General features: G+C 37.7%; 1 protein-coding gene across 1 annotated transcript; it reads left to right on the forward strand.

Annotated features, from left to right (window-relative positions):
• Positions 1-793: 793 nt before the first annotated feature.
• On the forward strand, positions 794-26,796 carry LOC132110687 (pre-mRNA-splicing factor ATP-dependent RNA helicase PRP16-like). Its single transcript, XM_059517509.1, has 27 exons — positions 794-957; positions 1,282-1,654; positions 2,899-3,104; positions 5,871-6,032; positions 7,882-8,044; positions 8,123-8,241; positions 12,679-12,758; positions 14,224-14,379; positions 14,462-14,623; positions 14,703-14,810; positions 14,908-15,026; positions 15,664-15,801; positions 15,914-16,100; positions 17,523-17,708; positions 18,364-18,504; positions 18,585-18,695; positions 19,132-19,248; positions 19,343-19,450; positions 19,528-19,640; positions 21,292-21,500; positions 22,027-22,181; positions 22,329-22,484; positions 23,579-23,713; positions 23,811-23,936; positions 24,032-24,127; positions 24,219-24,340; positions 26,433-26,796. The coding sequence occupies exons 2-27, from the start codon at positions 1,320-1,322 to the stop codon at positions 26,512-26,514; spliced, it is 3,792 nt and encodes a 1,263-aa protein (XP_059373492.1). The 5' UTR covers positions 794-957; positions 1,282-1,319; the 3' UTR covers positions 26,515-26,796.
• Positions 26,797-27,165: the final 369 nt, after the last annotated feature.

Raw genomic sequence — 27,165 nt, forward strand, 5'->3', positions numbered from 1 at the left:
GTGCAGGTTGTAATCATTCTTTGAATATTGTATTTTAGACTTTGGATAAAATTAGGGAGATGCATTTGAACTTAAAATGGGTAGGTATTAGTGTTTTTGGATGGTTCAAAGTACAGACAATATTTGACAGAGCATGTGTTGTTGGTTATTTCTGTATTTGAATAACTGAAATTATTACATTTTACTTAATGAAAAATAATTTTGTGCTGTTAAAATGAAGTACACCTTTGGACAGCATGAGTTATGGCACTACATGATTAAAATAATTTAGGTTTGTCTTCACACTGTGTGGTTGCAAAGTTGTTGCAAGGAGCTTCACAAAAAATAATAATTAGCAAATACATATCATTCACTGTAACTGAATCGGTAATAATAATAAAATAATTTGTTTACTTCTGTGCCTTCACACTCTTGCAAGAAAATAAGATACATAAATTAAAAGTAAAATAAATAATGAAATATGCTTGGAAACTATTCATGTGAGGAATAAATGTTTTCAAGTTGTTAAGTCTGACTCATTGAAGTGAGTCGGTTCTTTCGGACGAGTTTCAATTGAATCGGTTAAAAAGATAATTCACCAATTCGCTATTTATCACGCAAAAAATTTTTTTCTAGTTGTCCACGAGCAGCACTTGTTTAACATGCTGTTATCAACACGTTTTCAATGCGCTTCATAAATCTAAAACGGAATGAAGTGCGACATTTCACCAGTTCGTATAATAATCTACTAACTCTTGACCGAATCGTTTGAAACAACGGGTTCACAATAGTGATTCATCCAGGAATCGGATGCGACGTCACACCAGGCTGCGAATGCTGGGATAGTAATGGCGTCCTACTGCTACGCTACTTCATTGAGTATTGTTATTATATCATTCATTACATAGGTTTTATCATACTGTGTTGAACAGGTTTTAGGAACTTTTATGACTGGCCTCTGAGGATACCGTTTAAAAGGTAAACCCGTTTTGTTTTCTCTAATGTTATGAACAAGGAGTGCCACAGTACTGCCGTACGTTACATTAGCAAACATAAAGAGCTACATCGATCAGACTTTTAACCTTTAACAACAACTATCAGTATTAGAAATCACCCTTTTGTAGTGACAGAACGTGCCCCTTGAATTGTTTAGGGGCATTTTAGACAAATCTATATGACAAGTTAACGTTCTCTAGCTTTACTTGTCATAAATCGCATGTAAACATATTGTCATATCTTATCAGAATGCGTCTGTGACTGTTTTTTTGGCCCAAGTTAGTAACTTTTGTCCACCTCTTTTAGATACTTAAGCAGAAATCCATCATCTGAGAGCTGTGGGTATGACCTCGACAGAGATGGAGGATGATTTGTCTCCGCATCGGCTGGAGGGCAGTGACCCTGGAGTCCAGGTCGGGGGGCTGATGGTGAAGAAGAGGAGCGCTTCATCAGAGCCGCATGTGTTCAGAGCTCCTGCTCCTCGAGCCTCACTCCTGGGCCTTGATCTGCTGGCCGCACAGAAACGCAAGGAGCGCGAGGGCAAGGAGAGGCTGGATGATCAAGAGACCAAGAGATCCAAGGTGTCATCCTACACAGACTGGGAGGAGGGGAAGAGTGATTCAGGGTCTGATGAGGAAGATCAAGAAGAGGGCGATAGCAGGAACGGGAAAAAGGAAAGGTGGGGCATTCTTCAAGAAAATAATTTGCACTAGAGACATTGTGTTTTTTTTTTTTTGAGTCTCATTCACTGAAGTGTGTTTTATGTTCAAACTTGTGTGAAAACTGTGTTAAAACAATCACGATTCACCAATGACTGTCATACTTAAATGTATTCTATATTTTATGAAAAAATGTAGGAACAACTGAAGCAACACCGACAACAAAAATCTTATAACCACATTAATAAGACAGTGTTGTCATGTTTCAGTTGTCCTACATACATTTAAAGTTATTAAAAAGTTATTGGTGAATAATAATTTGTTTGTACACAGATTTCATGCCCAAAATTTAATTAAATTCTTCACACACAGTGAAAGAGTAACAAAAGTTTAATTATAGCTCGATATATATAGCTAACTAAACAAATATGAGAAATGTTGCCTTGGCGACTAACTGAAATAAAAATGAATTGTTATACACTAAACCCATGCATATAACAAAACATAAAATGAATAAAAAAAATAATAATCAAGTTTTCATTTTTATTTCAGTTAGTAGCCAAAGCAACATTTCTCATATTTGTTTAGTTCAAATACTAAAATAAACAACTAATAAACTAAAACAAAAACTATGAAGACATTAAAAAACTAATATATAAAATATGAAAATAAAATGTCAATATTAATCCAAAATTGTAACAAAAACTATAAAGGTCCTCGCACACCGAGTCCAAAGTTGTTGCATGTTAAAAAGTAAATACGACCTCATGTTGTGTCAGTGATACGAATGTGAAAAACACAGAAAATTGAACCCAATCAAACAAAAGTTTTGGAGGCAATGTGATGTTTTTAATTTCTAACGTGCAAACATTTGGGACAAGAATTTTGGACTCTGTGTGCGAGGAGGTTAGAAGTGTATCAGTGTTACTGAATTTTGAGGATGTGACAAAAGGCTAAAAAGGAAAAGTTGTGCTGAAAGCCCTTATATGCAGATTTAGAAATCTCCAAGTTCATTAACGTAAGAACAGAATTAAAAACAAATCCATTTAATTATTAGAGAATGACACCCATTGTGTTACTTCCCAAATTCTATATACATGTTATTGTTTTAACTACATTTGCTTCCGTATTTTATACTATTATTTATTTTTTTATCTTTTCTCGTCATTTTTATTATCAAGAAAATTCCTAATACCTCTCATCTTAATCATATACTGTAAATAAATGCTATGCAGTAATGAGTTTTTGTTCCATGCTTCTTCAGGAAGTACCGTGTCACAGGCTCAGAAACCCCCTCAAACCCAGGAGGGGTTAGTGAGGAGTTCAAGCTGAAGCATCAGCAGAGGGAGAAGGACAGACGTGAGCATGGGGTTTATGCGTCCTCCAAAGAAGACAAGAGCAGAGACAAAGAGCGATCCAGAGACAGAGACCACGATCGCTCTCGTGACAGAGACAGAAGGAGAGACAGAGGTAATTCAGGTGCTCTCGGCCTGAGAGATCCGACCTAGGGATGGCTCGATACCACAATTTTGGCTTCGGTACGATACCAGAATCTAATACCTCCGTATCGATACTAAAGCGATTCCCCAGGTGACCAATAACCAGCCTCAAAAGTAAAATGAATTGAAAAAAAAAAAAAAAAAAAAAGCTGCTTGAAACTCTGCTGCACCAAATGTACAAACCAAAAGTATCAAAATGTTCACACACACAAAAAAAACCTATCAGGGAACATACAGTAGGTTACATTTTGAAAAGATACTATTATATTAGTTTAATATCTTCATATTTTGTTAGTCTTTACTCTTTATCACATAAAAAAACTAAAAAAAAAAACTAAAACGTATCAATGTAACAAACCAAAAAAACCTAGAGGGAACATAGGTTCAATTTTGATTTTGCAGAAAGAAAAACAAAAAGTGTTCATATCATCACATTTTTTTTGACAGCTCCTTTGAAAGCTGCAGATTTTTGGACAGGAAAACGAATGCTTACTGTTTGGTTTGTGTTTGGGTTCAAATTAGTTTAATGCATTCCATAAAGTAATGTTAACATGCTAAACTAGTATTAGTATCGACTGTTTCAACGGGCGCACGCGCCTGGCCCTAAGTTAACTTCCGATCTGTGTTGTGTATATCGGTCTGGCTACGGTGCCTTCTACAAACACAGTTAAAGTCAAGGTGATGAGTAGACTGAAGTTGGGCTCAGGTGGTTTTGCTGCTGTGACTGTTGCCGTGACAACCGCGTCACCGCGGTGGTCGGTTGCTACCGCAGTTGTCTAATGCCACCGGCGGTAGTGTACGTGACGTCACAAACTCTATAGCAAGCATAATACAAAGTTTTGTATATAAGTGTAATAACTGTAATAGTCGCAAATTCTAAATCTATGGTAATTAACAAATGACCTCAAACACAGAGTTTCCTTTAGATTGGCAGATTTGAGCGCGGGAAAATACAGTTTATGCATTCAGCAAATTAATTTAGTGTTGGGCGATGGATCTTGTTGGGAAAGCAAATACCACATCACCGATCGATTTAACTTTCTTATTTAGGCTACTTTCTTGTTTAACTGAATTATTCTTTGATATTTATTTTAGTGTTTTGCAGGCGGCGTTCACTGACAGAAGTGCTCAAATATACACGAACTGACGAGTTAAATAGGATGTGTTAGATGAGTGAGACAGTGCTGGGCTGATTTCAAAGACATGTGCATACATATAAATATATCCTGTATATAATATATATAAAATATATTACATGCATGCATAGTTTAAGTCAGCTTTAATCACCTTTTTTTGGTTATTCCATAAATTAACTGATCACGACACTGCTTGCACATAGTTATTTCGCAGCTTGATATGAAAGTATACGCAAAAAGGAAGCGCGCACTGGCGCCTTTGAGCGCAGGACCGTCCGTTCTCGCTTAACCTGATAATAAAGTGAGAAAATGATAAAAAATGAAAAGTGATAAAAATAATATCGCCTTCGTTAATGAACAACTTTTGACACACAATTATATATATATAATTTATTTATTATTATTATTATTTTTTTTATCAACACCACACCACCTGCGGTTGTTGGTCCATGACTACATGTTTACAAATGTAGCTTAATTGTAAAGTGTTATTCTAACATTAATATTAGTGTAATGGCTTTACACCATGCAGACGGATGTAGATGCATAACAAATGTCTTTTTTTATTACTTGAGCTCCATTAAACATGATCTCAAACTTCTTGTGGCCTCTCCTTGTTCACATGTACACACAAAGCCATACATTACGGACCGCTTACAACTAGAATCCACTTTGTGAACTACTCTGCCGTGCGCTCAAAAACTGTGTTTCCAAGTTACCAATGCACACACTTGTTCCTCAGGTGCTCTAATTAAACATATCCACAGCACCACCCAGTGGACAAAACCTTTACCATCCCCAAAATGGCTCCTACAATTATTAGTGATATTACTATAATATATACATATACATATTACTACTATTACTCTCTCTCTCTGTCAGCTGATTCCTCTAGAGTTTTCCACAGCGGCAGTAATAGTAATATGCCATTTATTTTAATATCACTAATAGTAAAATTGATATTACTAATCTCTTTATTCATTCAAATTCAATTAATATATTATTGTTTGAAAGTGCAAAAATTATGAGACCTAAACTTCATTCATTGGTTCTAGCGTGTCATGCAAGCACATTTGAGCTTTCGTGTTTACGGTATCTTTTAAGTAGGCTATGATCTGTTGATTTCTGAACTCATTGAATAAGTCCGGATGAGCTAGAGACAAATGCTTAGCCAGATTTGAAGTGTTGCCTCCCATTGCTACACATGAATTCAAACAGCGTTTGCATAGTGGGGCATTCACGTCTGTAGCTTTACCTTTTTCATTACCTTTGTAGGCAAAGTAATGCGATATTTCACTCCTACTGCCTTCTTTATTAATTGCGGGCATGTAGAATTAGCTTGATCAGCTTGATCCATCTTGTTTCTCCGTTGTCACTTTTTGCCGGTTTCAAGTGACCCGCGTGTGTTTGGGTAGCGCACTGGCGCCTAGCGGAGAATTTCGAAACTGCAGCGCATCAAATACCGAATTGAGCAAAATTATGATATTGTACCTTTTGAAATACAATATATACCGGTATTTTTGCAGTACCGGTATACTGCGCATCCCTAATCCCACCACAGACTTCCTGATGTTGTTCTTGGTTTTATGGGCTTTGTGCAGATGACCATGAAAGCAGCCGCGGCCGTGGATCCAGCAGCAGTCGCTCTGAGCGTGGTGATGGCAGCGCGAGGGGTGAGCTCTCCCAGAGGGACGGCACGTCCGAGCGCATGAGTCGCGGTACTCGGCGTGATGAGCCCGAATCTCCCCGCGACAGATCCAAAGGTCAGCCACGCGTTCCCAGATGTGTTCAGAACAAACTACCCTGATCAGTTTTAGCACTACTGAATTTCAGTTGTGTTACTTTTGTTATTGATTCCTGGGATTAACCCAAGCTGAACATTTCCTTTTATGGATAATGCATGCATTCCTAACCTGAACCATGACCTAGTGTGGGAACTAGACCTGAACTATAACCTAGTGTGGGAACTAGAGGGAAATAATAAGTTGAGAAGAATGTTGTTGAAGCCCCCAAATCCGACTCTAGCTGCGCTCTAACTAGGGCTACAATAAGTAATTAAAATAAATATGAAATCGCAATATGGCTTAGTGCAATAATTAAATCGAAAGACTGCACTGTACTTCAATGATTATGTGAGCTGCCTGAGTGAAGTGTGAAAGTATTTACATGAACAGATTATGACTCCGAATTAGAGCTGCACGATTAATCGTTAAAAGATCGCGATCTCGATTCAGACACCCTCTCAATCTCATTTCTAAATGACAATGATTCCCCGAGTCTATTAAACCTTTGACAAAGTCTTACCGGATCATTCAAATCCATGTGCGCACTGCCGCTGACACCGAGAAAACAGTTAGCATGTTTGGTTAAGAAACATCTTCACAAACGGTCTTTTCAACTACACAGTATTAATTCTGTCTTACCGTCATTCATATTATCACAGAAATCCTAGGATAAAGTTTATAGTTCAGATATAAACATTGATGTCTATATGGCAGCGATCAAAATATAACAAATCCCCTTTTGAAAGTACAGCGCTTCAAATAACGTTCGTATCGATTGCACTGTTTCACCACTAGGTGGCGACAAGTGACTTAAAAATGTATTTGTCAATGAATGAATTATTCATTCAAGAGAATCGTTCAAAAACGCTGATTCATCCAGTAATGAAACAAGTGAAGTAGGTTTAAGAGTGCGTTGTTGACTCGGTGATCACCAAACCTGCATTTATTTGATCCAAAGTACAGCAAAAACAGTAAAGTTTTGAAATATTTTCACAATTTAAAATAACTGCTTTCTACTTGAATGTATTTTAAAATGTAATTTATTTCTGTAATGCACAGCTGTGTTTTCAGGATCATTACTCCAGTCTTCAGTGTCACATGATCCTTCAGAAATCATTTCTAATATTCTGATTTGCTGTTCAAAAAACCTTTATTATTATTATTATTATTATTATTATTATTATTATGTTGAAAACAAATGAGTAGATTTTTTTGAGCGACTCCACTCAAAGTTTGCTGTTTGAGTTTGGGATTATCAACGGAGAGAAAGTTTAAGGACTTTCTGTGGTTTTCCATCAAAATAAAAAAGATATTTTTATGACATGCATAAATATTAGTATTGTAGTTTTGCAGTTGTGATATAAAATAATAATAATAATAATTATTATTATTGTATTATTTTTCTTCAATACCCTTTTTTTAACATGCTGTACAGTGGAATGTTTCAACATTATTATTTCTTATATTGTTTTTATTTAATTAAATGTAAATAATTTTTATGTTTATTTTGTTATTATTATTATTATTATTATTTAGCCAGATTAATATAGATATATAATAATATAATATAATATTTGACCAAATTGTGCAACCCTACACACAAAATAACATTTTTTAAATAGCATTTTATCACTAATAATAATAATATAAAATAAAATCACAGATTTGTTTTCCTCCCTAAAATGTGCTATCCTAACTGTAAACCTAAACCTAAAATCTGATTGGTGTTCCAAAATTATTAATGTTGTTCCGTGATCTACAAGTGTGTTAGTCAGCTCGTCCTGTTTGGCTTAATAATGGGTCAGGTTTGTTTCATATGTCCACACAGATGTGGCCACTCCATCACGCTCCAACTGGGATGAAGATGACAGTGGATATTCCAGCTCAAAGCACTCTCACTGGGAGAGCCCGTCCCCTGCCCCGTCCCACCGGGAGTACGACCGCTCCGAGCGCAGCCAACGCTCTGTCCGTGACAGTGAGAGGAGAGACAGGTATGAATCACTTCATTAGAGCCTCAGTGATTGAGGTTTCATTGAAGGTTATTTGTGCTGATGTGGTTTGTTGTTCAGGTCAAGTAAACCTCAATATCCAGCAGAAACTCCTCTACCAACCCCGTCATACAAGTACAACGAGTGGGCCAATGACAGGAAGCACCTTGGCTCCACCCCACGCCTGTCCCGCGGAAAAGGTAAAGACACCACTTACAAGTTCTATTGGTAGAGAATGTTGTCTTTTTTTATGTGCAATTTTAGTCATACAGGTGCATCTCAATAAATTAGAATGTCATGGAAAAGTTCATTTATTTCAGTAATTCAACTCAAATGTGTATTAAATAAATTCAATGCACACAGATTGAAGTAGTTTAAGCCTTTGGTTCTTTTAATTGTGATGATTTTGGCTCACATTTTACAAAAACCCACCAATTCACTATCTCAACTAATTGGAATACTTCATAAAACCAATAATAAAAAAATATATATTTTTAGTGAATTGTTGGCCTTCTGGAAAGTATGTTCATTTACTGTACATGTACTCAATACTTGGTAGGGGCTCCATTTGCTTTAATAGCCGCTTTTCAACTGTCGGGCCAGTGCGAGCCAGGGCTTAAAATGGGCCGGGCAGGGCTAATAGCCTCGGGCCAGCAGCACCGAGGCAAGAATAGTGCTGCATTTCCACTGTCGAGCCAGAAGCTCCGCTGCGCTTCACTAAAACAGCCCTTTACACACCTCTCAGGAACAATGTCACGCAATCTCATCATTTCACCAACAAAGAGAAGTTATCAGAAAACTAATAAGAAATAAATCACTGGAACTAGCACGATCACAAAACGAACACGGCAACAGCGGCCTTTTGTTTGCATGCTTTGTTAAATATTTAAATTAAAAAGCATCAATGTTTTACTATAAGTGATACATTGAGCATAATGAATTAATTTATCAAGCTTGAAAATTTGTCACAGAAATAAATGTATTTCTATTTATTTATTTTTAATAGCCTGCTTATTCAGTCGAGACGGTTTCTGTTTATTTGTAGTTGCATACATCACATTTAGAATGAATGATAATTCCTCTATTTTTTATAAAAGCTCCCGAACAAAAAACATTATATTTTTATGACATAGGCTACGTGGAGCTAAACTCTCGAGATGAGACTTACAGTACAGACCAAAAGTTTGGAAACATTACTATTTTTAATGTTTTTGAAAGAAGTTTCTTCTGCTCATCAAGCCTGCATTTATTTGATCAAAAATACAGAAAAAACAGTAATATTGTGAAATATTATCACAACTTAAAATAATAGTTTTCTATTTGAATATACTTTAAAAAAATAATTTATTCCTGTGATGCAAAGCTGAATTTTCAGCATCATTACTCCAGCCTTCAGTGTCACATGTAACATCCAGTCTATCACATGATCATTTAGGAATCATTCTAATATTCGGGTTTATTATGAGTGTTGGAAACAGTTCTGCTGTCTAATATATTTGATGAATAAAAGGTTAAAAAGAACTGCATTTATTCAAAATAAAAAAAAATAAAATTCTAATAATATATATTCTAATAATATATTTTCTTTACTATCACTTTTTATCAATTTAACACATCCTTGCTGAATAAAAGTATTGATTTTATTTTAAAAAAAGAAAGAAAGAAAAATCTCTGACCACAAATTACTGACCAGTAGTGTATATTATTACAAAATATTTATATTTTAAAAACATAGCTTCTTTTATTCATCAAAGTATCCTAAAAAAGTATCACATGTTCTGAAAAAATATTAAGCAGCAGAACTGTTTCCAACTTTGATAATGAATCATCATATTAGAATGATTTCTAAAGGATCATGTGATAATGATCCTAAAAATTCAGCTTTGCATCACAGAAATAAATGATAATTTAAAGTATAATAAATTTAAAAACAATTATTTTAAATTGTAATAATATGTCACAATATTACATTTTTTTCTGTATTTTTGATCAAATAAATGCAGGCTTGATGAGCAGAAGAAACTTCTTTCAAAAACATAAAAAATAGTAATGTTTCCAAACTTTTGGTCTGTACTGTATGTCTGATAAAATGTTACTAAATGAATACACGATTGTGACCGAGAATAAGCTGACGTCATATTTCTTCAAGCGGTCATATTTACCATATTTACTATGGTAATTAATTAATACCTAGCGTGCACAGTCTTTTGCATCGCTTATAAATATTTCTGCCTTGTATGGTGATTATAATAATCCACATCGGATCAAGTTATTTCAAACACTCGCTGCTGACTGAAAGTGAGTTTTGAGCTCAACTTATTTTAAAAAGTCTTTAATACTGGTGTCATAGCTGTTAGCTTTCTGAAATGAACCGCGGCTGATGCTCTCCAGACGCAGAGAAACTCTGCCTTTGTTCATAACCACTCCTCTAGCCCCAGCTGGCCTGCTTTGGCCCATGGTTTTCGTCGGGCCAAAAAACCAAGCGGCAACATTCTGATCTGAAAAATGAAGCCTACCTGAAGTGCGAAAAACTGCAATACATCGAAAATCCGCCAGGGGAAGGTCCCAAAAGGGAGCAAATGTCCATAGCCCCCATGTTAAAATGTCCGTTTTCACAGCATAAATTCATGTTTTTACAAGTTGGTCACATGGACTTTTATTGTATTTTTCGATAGCTTCCGAGTGCCTGACAACTGTGAGGGGGGTGATTTTTTTTTCTAACTCGTTAGTTTAGATCGTATTTAGATATAAAATATATGACAATAAGGGTGTGGTTAACTTTGAGTGACAGCTTGATTGACAGCTGACAAGGCAGCGCCACGGAGAATGACAACAAGAAGCGCCATTTTTTAATACAGTTGACATATAATACTACTGTTTCTGTATCAATAAATGTAGTTTTAAGAGGTTTTCAGGCGAGAATGTAGTTGTTTAAAGCTCAAATCTGTGGTTTATTTAAAGATTTATGAAAATTTTATCCAGTTGATCCAGCGATGACCGGGCGCTCGGCGTTCATGTACCCCGCCTGAAGCAGTCTTTCCTCGGCAAACGTTATGTGTAGTTGAATATAATCAATATGCGTTGCCTGAACCACATTTGTGTGGCTATAATGTTTAAGATTTCTTTTAATGAAAACGAAAATAGTTAGTATGGTGTTTTATAACATATTTCGTTATATATACACAGAGATAACCGAATTTGCAGAGCGAGCTGAGTGAAGCGCGCTGCGTCAGAAGGTGGGCGGGGTTAGGATTTCCCAAGATTTTCCAAGATGGCGCTGCCCATACCCCCCATAAACGGCTTCAGACCCGTTCTTCAGAAAGTCTATGGGTGACGTCACAGACGCTTTGTCCATATTTTTTACAGTCTATGCAAAAAACCCTGGCCGTTGCACCCATAGACAGTAAAAGAAATGGACACAGCGACCCAATTGGATTCAACGGAGAGAAGTGAAGTCAATTAGAAGCATGCACTTCCTGGGGGTCGAGCGTACTGCGCAGACTCAAACTGAACTTGATGACGTAGATGTCACGTGAGAAACCTGTAAGTCTTCTAATCGCTGTGCCAAGAGAAATCTGAATCACCCACCGAATCTTGCAGAAGTTGTTATATAATTTTGTCCTGTTGCTTTTATGGACTCTCTATGGGCTTCTCCCTTGACTTCATGCCTCCATGTCCCCCCGATTGCCTCATAGACAGTAAAAGATTGCCTGCGAGCTTCTCCTCCTGTCCATACGGTAATTTCTCTGTGCAACAGAGAGTTGCAGGTTATGATGCAATCGTTAGCCTATTTTTACAAAAACTGCTTCTACAGAGCCACAACGTAAGATACAAGGTAATGGGGTCTTTTATATATTTTCGTGTTTCTTTAGAAGTAATGAATGGACAAATGAAGTCTTAAAACGCCTCAAATCTAAAGTTATTCGCGGTCAAAGTGACACCAAAATGAATGGGAGTCAATGGAATGCTAACAGCAGGTGGGGGTCCGCTCGCCAATGGCGGCGCCCAGGGATGCTTCAATAAAATATGAAACCCTGCCCCCCTGGTTGCACCCCGAGGAAGCCCCAACGAGGCACGATCAAGCCCCGGAAGTGACGGTGGAAACATGACTGGCCCTGGCACACACTAGCACGCCGGCTTTTAGCCCGACAGTGGAAACGCGGCTAATTACTGCCTCAATTTTCACTGCCTCAAGAGTCAGTAAATTATTATTTTTTTTTTTTAAGTAATTGAAACCTCTATTCAACAATAAGGTACAGTAAATTGATAAAACAATATGACGACAATTGATAAATTGTGAAAAGGGACAGTAAATACATTTAGAATGTTAAAAAAAAATCTTTATTCATCAAAGAAAAATAACACTTTCCACACATCAAGCAGAACATTTTCATCTAATAAGAAGAACAAATGTTTATTAAGCATCATATCAGCATATTAGAATGATTTCCGATCACGTGACACTGAAGACTGGTGTAATGGGTGCTGATCATTTTCAAATCTAATAAAATAGAAAACTTAAGTTAATTTAACTGTTGTGATGAGGTCAAAAACAACTGACCTTACTGAATCTTTTTTTGAACGATAGTATATGTCCAGCATCTTTAGTGTTGTATTTATATTGACTCGTTTTGTAGGCGATAAGAAGGAAGAGAGAGAAGACGGGATCCTATTTACTAATGAAGAAGAGAAGGAACAGTGGGAGGAAGATCAGCGGGTGAGTGCCTCTTCAACTTCTCTATATGAAGTTGGATATATAAGAATGTGTATATGTTTTATCCGCATGCATACTTGGGTCACATATAGGGCTGGGCGATATACAAAAAAAAATGATATCTCGATATTGTCAAATTTTTTACGATATTCGATATATATCTCGATATGTTTGCATTTAAATAATAAAAAATAAAACATGATTTTCTTTTGCCCATAAAAAAAAAAAAAAACAACATTTAGATTAAACAGCTAATTTAAGCAGTTAAAAAATCTAGACCAAGAGATCACTTACTGCTTTTTATTAATGAATACATGTAGGCCTATATGTAACTGAAGCAGTGCAAATTAAGTAACAGTTACAGAAAGTGCATTCTGTCAACTTTTTAGTGCATGCAATTCACAATTTAAACTATGCAACTGGGATAAGTATTTTATTTTAATTTTTTAACAAGTTTTTAAGATAAGAACACAAGTCTGTCAACTGTCTGTGGTTTTAAGAGAAGCTCTGTGGCATGAAACTATGTTCCTACTGACACTAAAAACCCTCTTAGATGGGGAGCTAGTTGCTGAAGCACATAGCTATTTCTTATATATAAATATATATAAATGAATACCAAAGACTTTTGCATTTTCTCTGTCTATATTATGGAAACTGGTAAACATAAATTCCCCAATAGTAATTCCAAATGGCCATAGCCTGTTTCTCTATTCAAACATCAGCGGTCGAGTAAGTGCATTTATTTTGCGATCACAAATGCAAACAATACAGTTGAGATCAAACGACAGAACACAGACCGGCTGAACGACTCTTTCATTAGATCGCTCAATTCCAGCTTGTTAGTGTTTTCAGATTATCGTCTGCGGCTCTTCCGCAATGAGGAGTGAGCGCGTGCGCGTGGTTGCCAGATTGCTTAAAATAAGCAAACACCGGGAAGAAAATGTATACTTGTAACAGTGGAGCTCTGATTCGGAGATTTAAACTCTTGTTATCTGGCAACCGCTATCATTACAGCTCTCGTAGTATAAGGGCGTAGAGCAGTCAGCAGTTACAGGTTCCTTTTTTGGACATTCGGCGCGTTCTTTTGGGAAAGTATGCTTGAATTTGAAATATTCGATATTCCCGATATATTCAAATTGTACATCATCGTCAAAATTATTCCGATAGTATCGCTAATATTCGATATATCGCCCAGCCCTAGTCACATATAATATGTTCCATATCTCAGCTGTTTGATTGCTTGTATCGTTGCACTATGTGAACTATATAAGCTCCCAGCTTTAATCTGCTAAATGCATGAAGATATTATAAACATTAATAGCATAACGTAAGTCTGCTTTGAAACAGAGTTTTGTGAAAGTCAATAAATGTGTTACAAATATCCCGTTTCATTCATAATTCCCTCAAATAATTAAAACCAAAACGAATTGTTATTTTAGTGAGTGCTAACTGTGTTCTGTCCAAACAGCAAGCTGATCGAGACTGGTACATGATGGATGAAGGTTACGATGAGTTCCACAACCCCTTGACATCCAGTTCAGAGGAATATGTGAAGAAGAGGGAGCAGATCGTACAGAAGCAGACCCAGAAACGCATCTCGGCGCAGAAACGGCAAATCAACGAGGTACCGATGCACATCCTCACCCATCTGCATCTTAAAGACCTCAACACGTGTAACGCTTACTCACATGTGTGTTTCTCGTCAGGATAACGAACGCTGGGAGACCAACCGCATGCTCACCAGTGGAGTGGTCCAGCGTTTGGAGGTGGATGAGGACTTTGAGGAAGACAATGCAACCAGAGTGCATCTGCTTGTCCATAACCTCGTGCCACCCTTCCTGGACGGGAGGATAGTCTTCACGAAGCAGGTACAGATGTCTCTTAAGCATGTGTGTATTTATTTGTGAGTCTTCTACTCATGATTTTGCATTTGTCCTGTGATTCCAGCCTGAGCCGGTCATTCCAGTGAAAGATGCGACCTCTGACATGGCCATCATCTCCCGCAAGGGCAGTCAGCTGGTCCGGCGTCACCGAGAGCAGAAAGAAAGAAAGAAGGTGCACAGCTAGTTTTCATGTTTCATTTAAACTTCACTTACTTCCGGGCAGTAGTGTAGAGGTAATTGTTTCTGCGTTTGATGCGTTCACCTGACAGGCACAACATAAACACTGGGAGCTCGCTGGCACCAAACTGGGAGACATCATGGGAATCAAGAAAACAGAGGATGGATCAGATGGAAAAGCTGTTGGAGAAGATGGAAATGTGGATTACAGGTTGAAACAATGTTACTCATATTATATTTTCTGATTCTTGAATATTAAAAAATATAACTGAATTATTTCACGGTTTGTCTCTTATTGGACAAACACTTGGTCTTGAGCTACATGATGCATGGCAAAGTGTCATCACTACTGTGCAAAGGTTTGGGGTCAGTAAGATAATTTTGTGAAATTATCAAAAATTATCAAAAAGGACAGTAAAGAAATTTATAATGTTGCAAAACAGTTTTATTTCAAATAAATGCTGTTCCTCTGAATGTTGCAGTTCATCAAAAGATCCTGAAAAATAAAATGTTTCATGATTTCAGCAAAAATATTAAGCAGCACAACTGTTTTCAGGATTGATAATAATCAGAAATGTTTCTTGAACAGCAAATCAGCATATTAAATTGATTTCTGAAGGATCATGTGACACTGAAGACTGGGGTAGCGATGCTGAAAATTCACAAGAATAAATTACTATTTAAACTATATTACAGGAATACAATCAAGCATGTAGTTGTGCATATTTTAGCATGTTTAAATTCATTCCACAGAATGCTGCAGTTCTTTGCTACAAAATCAGCTCTTCATTTAAAAAATGTTTTCTTTAGATCTTCATGGGCCTCTTTCTTATCTTTCGTGTTTTCAGAGCGGAGCAGAAGTTTGCTGACCACATGAAGGAGAAGAATCAAGCGAGCAGTGAGTTTGCTAAGAAGAAGACCCTGTTAGAGCAGAGGCAGTATCTGCCCATCTTTGCTGTTCGCCAGCAGCTGCTCAACATCATCAGGTCCTGATGACACTTACATGTGCTTCATTAAATACAAACTCTGCCACTATATTCATGTGCTCATGTGTCTGCTCACCTGGTATGCTGATGTTCTTTGTGTTTTCTCTGGCAGGGATAACAATATTGTGATCGTGGTGGGGGAAACGGGCAGTGGTAAGACCACTCAGCTCACACAGTATCTTCATGAGGACGGTTACACCAGCTATGGCATGGTAGGCTGCACACAGCCCCGCAGAGTGGCAGCTATGAGCGTGGCCAAGAGAGTCAGCGAAGAAATGAACAGCAACCTGGGAGAAGAGGTTGGTGCCCAATTTTCTGTACATTTATTCGACAAAATATATTGATGTTGTGGAGAAATACTACCGCCTGGTGGATTTAAGATGAATATGCGTGTTATTATACCCAGAAGGCAATACAGAGAGCATGGCACAGTGGAATAATGTTAATCAGAGTTAATATCATGAACTAAAACTAAACTAAAACCATAAAAATCTGTTATTTATCTGTTATGTGTTATTTAAACAATAATTGTCAAGGTAATATTTTTATTAAGTACTAAAGTAACTAAAATAAAACTAAAATTTTTAGAAACTATGTAAACATATTAAACACACACACACACACACACACAAAAAAAAACTAAAATAGCACTGATAACTGTATAAAAAGGATAAGTTGCTATTAGGGGTACGCAATAAATATTGTGCGATAATTAATGCGCATCTCGTCAGTAAAGCCGGTTATCTAATCAGCGGTAAATTTCATCAGGTGCGTCATTTCACATAGAACAGCTGTTACTTCACGGAGCGTAGTGAATGACCTGTTATCCAATAAAGTGTGTGTGTATGTATATATATATATATATATATATATATATATATATATATATATATATATATATATATATATATATTAGACAATTTCAACGGTAGCAATATAAACAAACGTTACTGCGCATGCGCGCTTTTGTGTCCATAACTTAACTTCCGGTAGACTAGAATCAATAACAACAACCAAGTCCTTCTAGAGTAGATATTTTTTTTTTATAGCAAACAAAATATGTTTGCTGTGTAAATCAGGTGGACTTAATGATAATGCAAATTCATTCTTTGCCAGCAGGAGATGCATAAAGCGCGAGAAATAGAGGTTTCCCCAGTAACAGCTGTAAACAAAGCAGAGCTAAACTCACAAACGCTGCGTTATCAGACGTATAACATGCAAGTCTTCCTTCAGAAATAGTGATATAAAAACACCCGTGCCTCGTTTTAATATTTAAACATATAAATGTATGGAATTATTATTATTAAACGTGCAGTACGTGCTCATGTTTATTCAATGAAGCCTTTTGGAAAATCATTTAGTTTTAAAATCGTGGCGAGTCTCCACAAATAAATAAATGTATGGGAAACGCATCCCACAGCAAAACTACCTGAGCCCAACTTCATTCTGATCATCACCTTAACTTTAACTGTGTGTGTAGAAGACACAGACCGGAAGTAATTTGTAAAATACACTATGTATATAATATGTATATGTTGATTTCTGAAGGATCATGTGACACAGTAAGATCGTGAGACTGGCGTAATGATGCTGAAAATTCAGCTTTGCCATGACAGAAATAAATTACTTTTTAAAATATATATTCAAATATAAAACAACATTTTATTTAACCATGATTTTCCCATGGCTAAGTGGTTTTACTGCTTTAATGTTTACACCAGGTTGGTTATGCCATCCGTTTTGAAGACTGTACATCAGAGAAGACTGTAATAAAATACATGACGGATGGGATTCTTCTGAGGGAATCTCTGCGGGAGTCAGATTTGGACCACTATAGCGCGGTAATCATGGACGAGGCCCATGAGCGCTCCCTCAACACTGACGTGCTCTTCGGGCTGCTCCGAGAGGTGAATGAAATCTCTAGCTTCACACGACTTCATAGGACTGAATTGACTTACTGGTTTCATCATAGTAAATTTAATTGATTTTCATACACTTATTTGATTGTTGCTTATATGGAGAATTAAAGGGATACTCCACCCCAAAATGAAAATGTTGTCATTAATCACTTACCCCCTCGTTCCAAATCACTAAAAACTTCATCTTCGGAAAACAATTGTATATATTTTGGATGAAAACCAGGAGGCTTGTGACTGTCCCATAGACTGCCGAGTAAATTACACTGTCAAGGTCCAGAAAAGTATGAAAAGCATCTTTTCTATGTGTATTTATGCTTTGATTTCAAATAAAACAGCGCATCCAGCACAGTTTTAAGTGATGTGGAGAGACAGAGGAGACTGTTAACAAAGGTACTGTCAGTGTAATTTACTTGGTAGTCTATGGGACAGTCATACGCCTTCTCAGTTTTCATCCAAAATATCTCAAACTGTGCTCCGAAGGCCAACTAAGCTTTTACCGGTTTAGAACGACACGGGGGTAAGTGATCAATGACAAAATTTACACAGTGTCCCTTTAAAGAGTACTGTTGAATTTAGTTTTTTGTTACTGATGAGTCACCTTCTCCCTTTTTATCATCCTGACTTTCTGATTACTTACATGTAGGTGGTGTCTAGACGCTCGGACTTGAAGCTCATTGTCACATCTGCCACCATGGACTCGGACAAATTTGCAGCATTCTTCGGCAATGTACCTATTTTCCACATTCCCGGCAGGACGTTCCCGGTGGATATCTTGTTCAGCAAGGTGGGGTGTTAATAGCGTCTTTAGTTAAAGCTGACGCTGGTTGGGGAGCTGTGCTGACGCTGAGTGTTGGTGTGATTCAGGTTCCTCAGGAGGACTATGTGGAGGCGGCTGTGAAACAGGCTTTACAGATTCATCTCAGCGGGATGGTGGGTGACATCCTCATCTTCATGCCCGGTCAGGAGGACATCGAGGTGAGGAGACTCTTTAGTCTTGCAAATGATTTTATGAGTGGAATCACAATTTGAATGCGCTATTAATAATACACCACCTTTCAGGGGTGCATTTCACAAATTGTTAGCTAACTGTGGTTGCAGATTCCATTGAACTCTATTGGTTAGATTTGGGGTCTGCAGTTTGATTTGGTGCTAAAGAAACATTTCTTATTATTAGTGTTTTGTGTTTGCTGCTTTTTCACAAGTTTTTTTTTGATGAATAGAAATTTCAAAAGAAAAGCATTTGTTTGAAATAGAAATTCACTTTATAAATGCATTTACTGTCACCTTTTATCAGTTTAATGCATTTTTGCTGAATGAAAGTATTAATTTCCATATATATGTATGCGTGTGTGTGTGTAGATAGACAGATAGATAAGTTTGTGATCACAAGTGATGTTTGTGCTTGCTGCAGGTGACGTCAGATCAGATTGTGGAGCGATTGGAGGATCTGGATAACGCTCCGCCTCTGGCAGTGCTGCCCATCTACTCCCAGCTGCCCTCGGACCTGCAGGCCAAGATCTTCCAGAAGGTAAACCTCTCTTACTGTTGGATACTCTTAAGATCCTGGTCATGAGACCAAATGCATTAGAGGTTTGTGAACTGAACTTGTGTGTTTTGGACAGGCTCCTGATGGAGTGAGGAAGTGTATCGTTGCTACAAACATCGCTGAGACGTCTCTGACTGTGGACGGCATCATGTTTGTGGTGGATGCTGGTTATTGCAAGCTGAAGGTAAAACCAAATGAAACTGCTTTTTTAATAGGGGATTGGCACTAATACTAACAGTATTATTACTTTGTGTTATTTAGGTGTTCAATCCCCGTATTGGCATGGATGCGCTGCAGGTTTACCCCATCAGTCAAGCCAATGCAAACCAGCGGGCCGGCAGAGCAGGCAGAACGGGCCCGGGACAGTGTTACAGGTCAGAACAGATCAGGAAAACCCGCTGATTGTTCTTGAGCAAAGCGTCAAACAAAGTTTATGACAATGGCAAAGTTTATAGTGGGTCTAAATCAGAATTTAAACTCCATGGAATGATGCTGTGTAAAATAAGTGATTTACCTCATATAAGCAGATGAACAGTGTGTTCATGAGCTTTTCGTCAGATCTCCAGTCCCTCTTTTCTGAAATGTCTATCAGAGAGGCAGGGCGACAGCAGGAGGGGGACGGAACGATAATCTTGAGAGGATTTCACGCAGTTTAATTTTTGTTTACTCCTCTGAGACTGTGAGACAAAGGCTCCTGTGGGCTTTTTGACTGTGACCTTTTCAAATCTGCACAGACTCCGAGACACAGCGACACGCTGTCTCGCTGTTTTGTGGTCACACAAAGGAATCTCACACAGGGGATTGTTGAGCCTCCATGTGAGTGTCTCTGGCTGCTTGTGAAAGTGTTTGGGCCATGACAGATAAGTTACATATATCTTTTACCAAACATCTGTGCGTCAAGAATCAATTCCGTTCAGCCAGATGCTTTGTAATACCAAGAACCGTATGTATTTGTGTGACATGCGTGTTGAATCCATAACTCAAACACTGATATGCATAGATGCATATGTTGTACTACAGAGCTTCCCAGAGTTCCTCCTTCACGCCATTTTCTGAGGGGTTTATATATTTAGTTGAATAGCTGCAGAAATTTGCTGTTCTCTCAGATCTTTCTGTATGGTGGTGAGTGCTGAGGAGAGCTGTGATTATCGTAAGATGCTCAGAGGTGAAATGGTTCATTGTTATGGGCTTTCATCTAGGTCTTGTAAAGGTGGGAGGTAGAAAACTTTTTAGTGGTGTGCTACATTCATCTATTTGATTAAATTCATCTGTTAAGTCTCCATTTGGACCTTTTGCATTAAATATGCTTAATTGGATTCCTGCCTAGACATCTCGCCCACTTGTCTTTATTTTATTCCATTACTTTTTTAAATGTAATAATTTGAGAACCATTCCTGACCTGTTTGTGAATATGCTATTGTAGTATTTATTAATATTTTAAATTAGGGCTGTCAAAACGATTAATCCTGATTAATCACATCCATAATAAAACTGTGTATATTTGTATGTATATATAAATGCACGCACATATATATTTAAGAAATATTACCATTTGTATATATATACACAGTATACACACAAGATGTAAAAATTTTTTTTATATGTGATTAATCATGATAAATGAATTTGATAGCCCTATTTTGAATTAGTTTTTTATTTTTAGATTTTCAGTTTTTGTTTTAATTTAAATTGTCTTTTTTGTCATATTTAGTCATATTAGTTTTTTTTATTTCTATGTAGCTTTTATTTATTTTTATATTCACTTTAGTAGTTCAACTTATTTTGTTAGTTATTACACAAAATAAAAATTAATTTGTTTTTGTTTTTTTGGAATAACACATTTTTTTTTTTTTTTTGGTAAGACGTCTCTTATGCTCACCAATACAGTAAAATCTGTAATATTGAGAAATATTATTACACCAAAATGTATCACTCACCACTGTATCACATCGTGTCTGGCTTGGACATGTAATGTATGTAGGAAAATGAACTGACCTCTTGTACCTTTGTGTTGGTTCTCTTCAGGTTATACACTCAGAGTGCCTACAAGAATGAAATGCTCACCACCACTATCCCAGAGATCCAGCGCACTAACCTGGCCAATGTTGTGCTTCTGCTCAAGTCTCTGGGAGTTCAAGATCTCCTGCTCTTCCACTTCATGGACCCGCCGCCTGAAGACAACATGTTGAACTCCATGTACCAGCTGTGGATCCTGGGAGCGCTTGACAACACAGGTGAGACCAGCAGCTTCAGACACTGCCCTGAGAAAGAGAATGTAAGATTTTTTGATTTGTTTTCTTTATTTTGGGTGTTATTTAAAGTGAAATAGAATCTCTCAAGTCAACAAGAAAATCTAAATGGTTAATTCTAAGTTTTTATGCAACATAAGAGTTTTTATTATAAATAATTTATCCATGCATGCCTATCTGTCACTCACGGGAGTTTTGTAATGCCCACTTTTTATGATCCAATCAGTTCCCATTGTGTGGATTTGACTATGTGGAGCACTTTTCCCTCTAGCTCTCGTCTCGTGTTAACAGCAGATTATTTCTGATTAAGGTTTACCTGCCCAAATATCTTCTCTGCTTTTCACGGCGCGCTCTCACTAATCTTCTTAGTCTGTCATGTAATCTTTGAAATCGGAGCTTCTGATTTCACAATCTCAAAGTGGAATCATTTTCCCGCCATCAGCGATTTTGAAAGAGGAGCTTTTTTAATCCCTCTTGACTTTTGGTTTCTTCTGGCTCGTCTCTGTCTCAGGTTCTTTGACGCCCACCGGGCGGCTCATGGTGGAGTTTCCTCTGGATCCGGCTCTGTCTAAAATGCTGATTGTGTCATGTGACATGGGCTGCAGTGCTGACATCCTCATCATCGTCTCCATGTTGTCTGTGCCGTCCATCTTCTACAGACCAAAGGTACCAAGTATACATTGGTGAAGTATGTTTCCCTTGTACCTCACGCACCAGACAGCATTAACCGTCTCATTACTAGAACCTGTTGAACTGTAGAAGTGCTGTACATGTGGGTGCTGCTGTTTTCTAACCGTGCTGTTACTCGTCTAGGGTCGAGAGGAGGAGAGTGACCAAGTGAGAGAGAAGTTCTCGGTGCCTGAGAGTGATCACCTGACCTACCTCAACGTTTACCTGCAGTGGAAGAACAACAATTACTCCAGCATCTGGTGCAACGATCACTTCATCCACACCAAAGCCATGCGAAAGGTACGGTAACTTCAAGTGTCACTCTTAATCAAATTCATTTTTTTCAGGGGCAATATCATTGTTTTTATTTTTTCCCTGAAGTCCACATAGAAATGATTGCCAAAATAGTTTAGCATTAAAACTTCTTGACATCTCTGACCATTACAGCTAAATGTGCATTTTTTTTTTTTTTGCTGTTGCATTTAAGACTTCTATGTAAATATCCTCTTCACATGGGGAAGTGAGTAGGATGGGATAGCTTTGGCTTTCCACTGCATAGACAGACAAGTTTTAGTAAAAGACCAGCTTGTCAGTGAAGAATTACACCTAAACCAGCTGCTCGGTGTTGAGATCCTGTTATTTTATTATTATTATTTATATACTATTAATGTTTCAGTGATCTTTTATTTATCTTTTAATTTTAATTGTATAATATTTATTCATTTTATTATGTCATTAATTAATTAGTTTCTTTCTGTTAGTTGCTGAAGCAACATTTTCATTTACTTAATTTTTTTCATCTAATATGTATACTGAATTTTAATTTAGCTGTATTTCAATTAGCAAAAATGTTGTAAGAGTATTAGTTTTAGTTAATGATACTATCCCTGCTAAGGAAATATATTGAGACGTAGGGTGTTAATTATTAGCTTTTTTTAATATTTCTGTCCATCTAAATACAGGGTTTCCGAGGGTCTTAAAAACGCCTTAAAAAGTCTTAATTTGCCCTTTTCACAAATTAATGTTGCATGCGTTGCTAATAATGATCTTCTTCAGGATTTTTGTCTTGTTTTCCAATACAAATTATTAGTTGTACAAATTAGTTGTGTTTTTTTTTTTTTGCCGTGTGGTCATAAGGTACCATTAAAGATATTTCCATGTTCTAGTGGTTGGTTATGTTAAATGTTAAAAAATGTCTAAAAAGTAATAGAGATTTGTTGCTAATGCAACACATTGTGTTTCTTACATTTTCTTTACTTGGTCTTAATTCAAATGTATTAAATGTAAAAAACCCTTTATATGCATAGTTTAACTACACATATTCTCCAACCAAGTGACCTTCCTCTTGTATTTGATTGAGTTTATCCTGAACTAGAGTGTGTGGTGTGTCACAGGTGCGTGAGGTGCGGTCTCAGCTCAAAGACATCATGGTGCAGCAGAAAATGAACTTGGTCTCCTGCGGCTCAGACTGGGATGTGATCAGGAAGTGCATCTGTGCTGCGTACTTCCATCAGGCTGCTAAATTAAAGGTACACAACAACTTCACATATTTAGCAGTGTAATGATGGGTTCAGTTTCATCAAGCAGCATATGGAGCATCTTCATGACCTGTATGTGTTTGTTTAGGGAATAGGGGAGTATGTGAATGTGAGAACTGGGATGCCCTGCCATCTGCACCCCACCAGCGCTTTGTTTGGGATGGGCTACACCCCCGACTACATCATCTACCACGAGCTGGTCATGACCACGAAGGTACGTCTTCCTCCTCTGCCTTTGAGCGTGAAGTAACACAGGTTAGAATGAATCACGGTTTGCTATAACGGCACGTATGTGTGTTTGTGTTTCAGGAGTACATGCAGTGTGTGACGGCTGTGGACGGCGAGTGGCTGGCTGAGCTGGGACCCATGTTCTACAGTATCAAACATGCAGGAAAGAGCAGACAGGTGAGCAGCGTCCCTCCTGAATATCACACCCAACACTTATGATGCATATTTGTCTCCATCTCGTCTCACACACTTTTGGTCCCTCTTTCAGGAGAACCGAAGGAGAGCCAAGGAGGAGATCACCAACATGGAGGAGGAGATGTCTCTTGCACAAGAACAGATCCGTGCACGGAAAGAGGAGCAGGAGAGGAAGAGCAATCTGGGCAGCGTCAGGTACTTCAGCCGTCTTCTACACAAATACTGCTGTCACTTTCTGCTCGCACTCTCGCCAAATCTGTATCATCCTATTTAGAAGGAAGCCATCAAATGACCGGCGTGCTGAAATACTAATGTCGCAATTTTTGGGAAGACTATTATCCCCTTCACACCCTCCCCTGCCTCCATCTTCCTCATCTCTTTCGTTGTCTTCCCCATGATGAGCTCTTCTCACCTCCGGTCTCCACAGGAGAGAAAAAGAAATGATACTGACTCCTGGCTGACCCTCATTACTGTAGCAATTTAAATCGTGCCGCCCCAGACCGGGAGAAGAGGGACAGACGCTAATTTTCAGACTAATCCGGGAAATTAATTTTACACACACCTGTCTGTGCCACAAAAGCGAGAAACGTGTCCTGTAAAATAACACTTCATTAATTAATCAGGACTTTTATCTCTGAATCAAAGCCTTCAGCTGGCTGTCTGCAATGATGGACGTCCTGACAATAATCACATTAAAAGTGGAGATGAGACTTTTGATTTGCATGATGGGGAGATGGATAATTAAGGTGCCAGCCTCCCTCTTGGGCTCTGATGCCTTTATGGGGTTTTAAATAAGCTGATAGGAAGACGCTGGCTGATCTAAGATGAGATCGCAGCTCATCTCACCTGACCTGAATCCTGCAGGACCCACGGGTCACTTAGAGGACGTTTGACATTTCTTCTGAAGAAATTGCTTTGAAAATCACTGCCACAAAGCTCTAGGAAGTCAGCTTGGTCGCCAGGGCGTTGATGTGCGTTTGCTAAAGAGTTCTGCTGGTGTTAAGATATGAAACATGTTTTGGATTCATTCACACAAAACACGTTTGGGATTCTGCTGAGCTGCTTTTCCATGGTTTGACCGTTGTTCTTTTTTGTAGAATTTGTGAGCATAATGTGGCATTCAAAAAAACACGGTACTTAACTTAAAGGAAGTTTAGCTTTTAAAAATGTGTCTCAGGAACTTTTGCTTTTGCTTTGTTTTGTTTATACCACTGCTGTGAGTTTAGCATTTTAACACACAGAAGATGCATTCTGTTTGAACGCTTACTAGCCCAAGACAAAAGTCTCTAATATATCTGTTTTCAATTTATATGTTTTCTTTTCTTCTTCTTTTTTTTGTGACCCGTTTTGTTTGTCTACCAGTCGGAAATTTAAGTTCACACTATGCCTCAAGCCACACAATTTGAGGAATCATTTATGTCTGTAGCACAGACAAACAATGAAGGACAAGAGATTTGTCAAAGTTTAAAGGAATAGTTCACCCAAAAATAAAAATTTGCTAAAAATTTACTCACCCCCCAGGCCATCCTAAATGTTGATAATCTTTACAAGAAATGTAGCTTTACATCACTTGCTCGCCAGTGAATGGGTGCCATGTGTGTAATAAACAAGTCCATCAAGACGGCACCCATTCACTGCATTGGTGAGCAAGTGACGTAATGATCAATTTCTCCAAATCTGCGAAGATAAGGAAACAATCTCATCTACATTTAATGGCCTACGCTTAATGTTCAGAAATTTTTAGGCAAACTATTCCTTTAATACTGCAACCGCATAGCAACATGCTGAAAAAACACACAATATAAAAGTGAGCCTCTGCAAAGACATAAAACACCATATCACCATGCCAGAGAGTTCTGCAACTCTTCATAAAATACAATAATCCAGATAAATGGAATGTTCGTTATGAAAAAAAAAAGTATTAAACTAGTTAAAAGTTCAAATGTTGGGCTAGCAGGCAGAAGAAAGTGAAGTGACGGAGGTGTGAGCTGAGTCTGTGGTGGAGGAGCAGGAGGGTCAGGGCCTGATGGATGTAATTGCTAGCGGTGTGAGGAGGGGAGCGCTGTGCACCGCTGTAATTAAAGATGATAGATCGCCCTGTCAGCCGCATCAAAAGCGAGTCCCGCAGGTCCCCACAAAGACAAACTGTCCTTTTCTCTTTACTCTAAGTTCCTGTCATTTAACCTGTGAGCAAATCTCAGAACTTCTGATGCGTAGCACATTACATCTGCTTTCTATTTAAATTAACATTCTGACATAAACATGTCTTTTCATCATTTCCAAACAGGTCGATAAAGATCCTCACCCCAGGAAGGAAAGAGGAAACGCCCATGACACCAAAACGAACACCAGCCCGATTTGGCTTATAGTGCTTGTATCTGCAGTTTCAGGCAGATAGTTTAACAAATATGATGTTATTTGGCACAGTTGCTTCAGTCAGTGCAGATTTAATAAATATGATCATCACATTGCTTGGCACATGCAGCTTCCAGGTTTGTCCAGCAGTAGGAGCAATTGTATAAGGAGAACATTTCTAGTCATCGTCTCTTCCCCTCAAACAAAGTGTTATTTGTGATTTATTTTAGACGAAAAAAAAGGATGCTAGTACTGCATTCAATCAATGTTTGGCCAAATTAAAAACCTAACTCATTTGTTGTCTTTTATTTGAATGCACTTTAACTAAAGAAAACTTATTTGACATTATAAACATACTTTTTTTTAATGCTTGAATGTTTGTGTAAGCTAGAACAATATAAGTTATTCATGTCCTTCTGTAATATTCACTTTTCCACTGAATTATAATTCACATTCTCTCATATTTCAGCTTGTGAGGATGTAGCTGTTGTATCATTCTTTCGGAGAACACAGAGCATCCATGAATATTAACTTCCTGTACTTTGATAGGTTAATCCCCTGTGGATGAAGCTTGTCTTTGTTATTCTGACAAAAACATTGCTAGAATATTTCATCATTCCGCTGGAATCAACACTGACCAGGCAGCGGTCAAATCCTGCGTCGTC

This window comes from Carassius carassius, chromosome 2, assembly GCF_963082965.1.
Source record: "Carassius carassius chromosome 2, fCarCar2.1, whole genome shotgun sequence".
Lineage (NCBI taxonomy): Eukaryota > Metazoa > Chordata > Actinopteri > Cypriniformes > Cyprinidae > Carassius > Carassius carassius.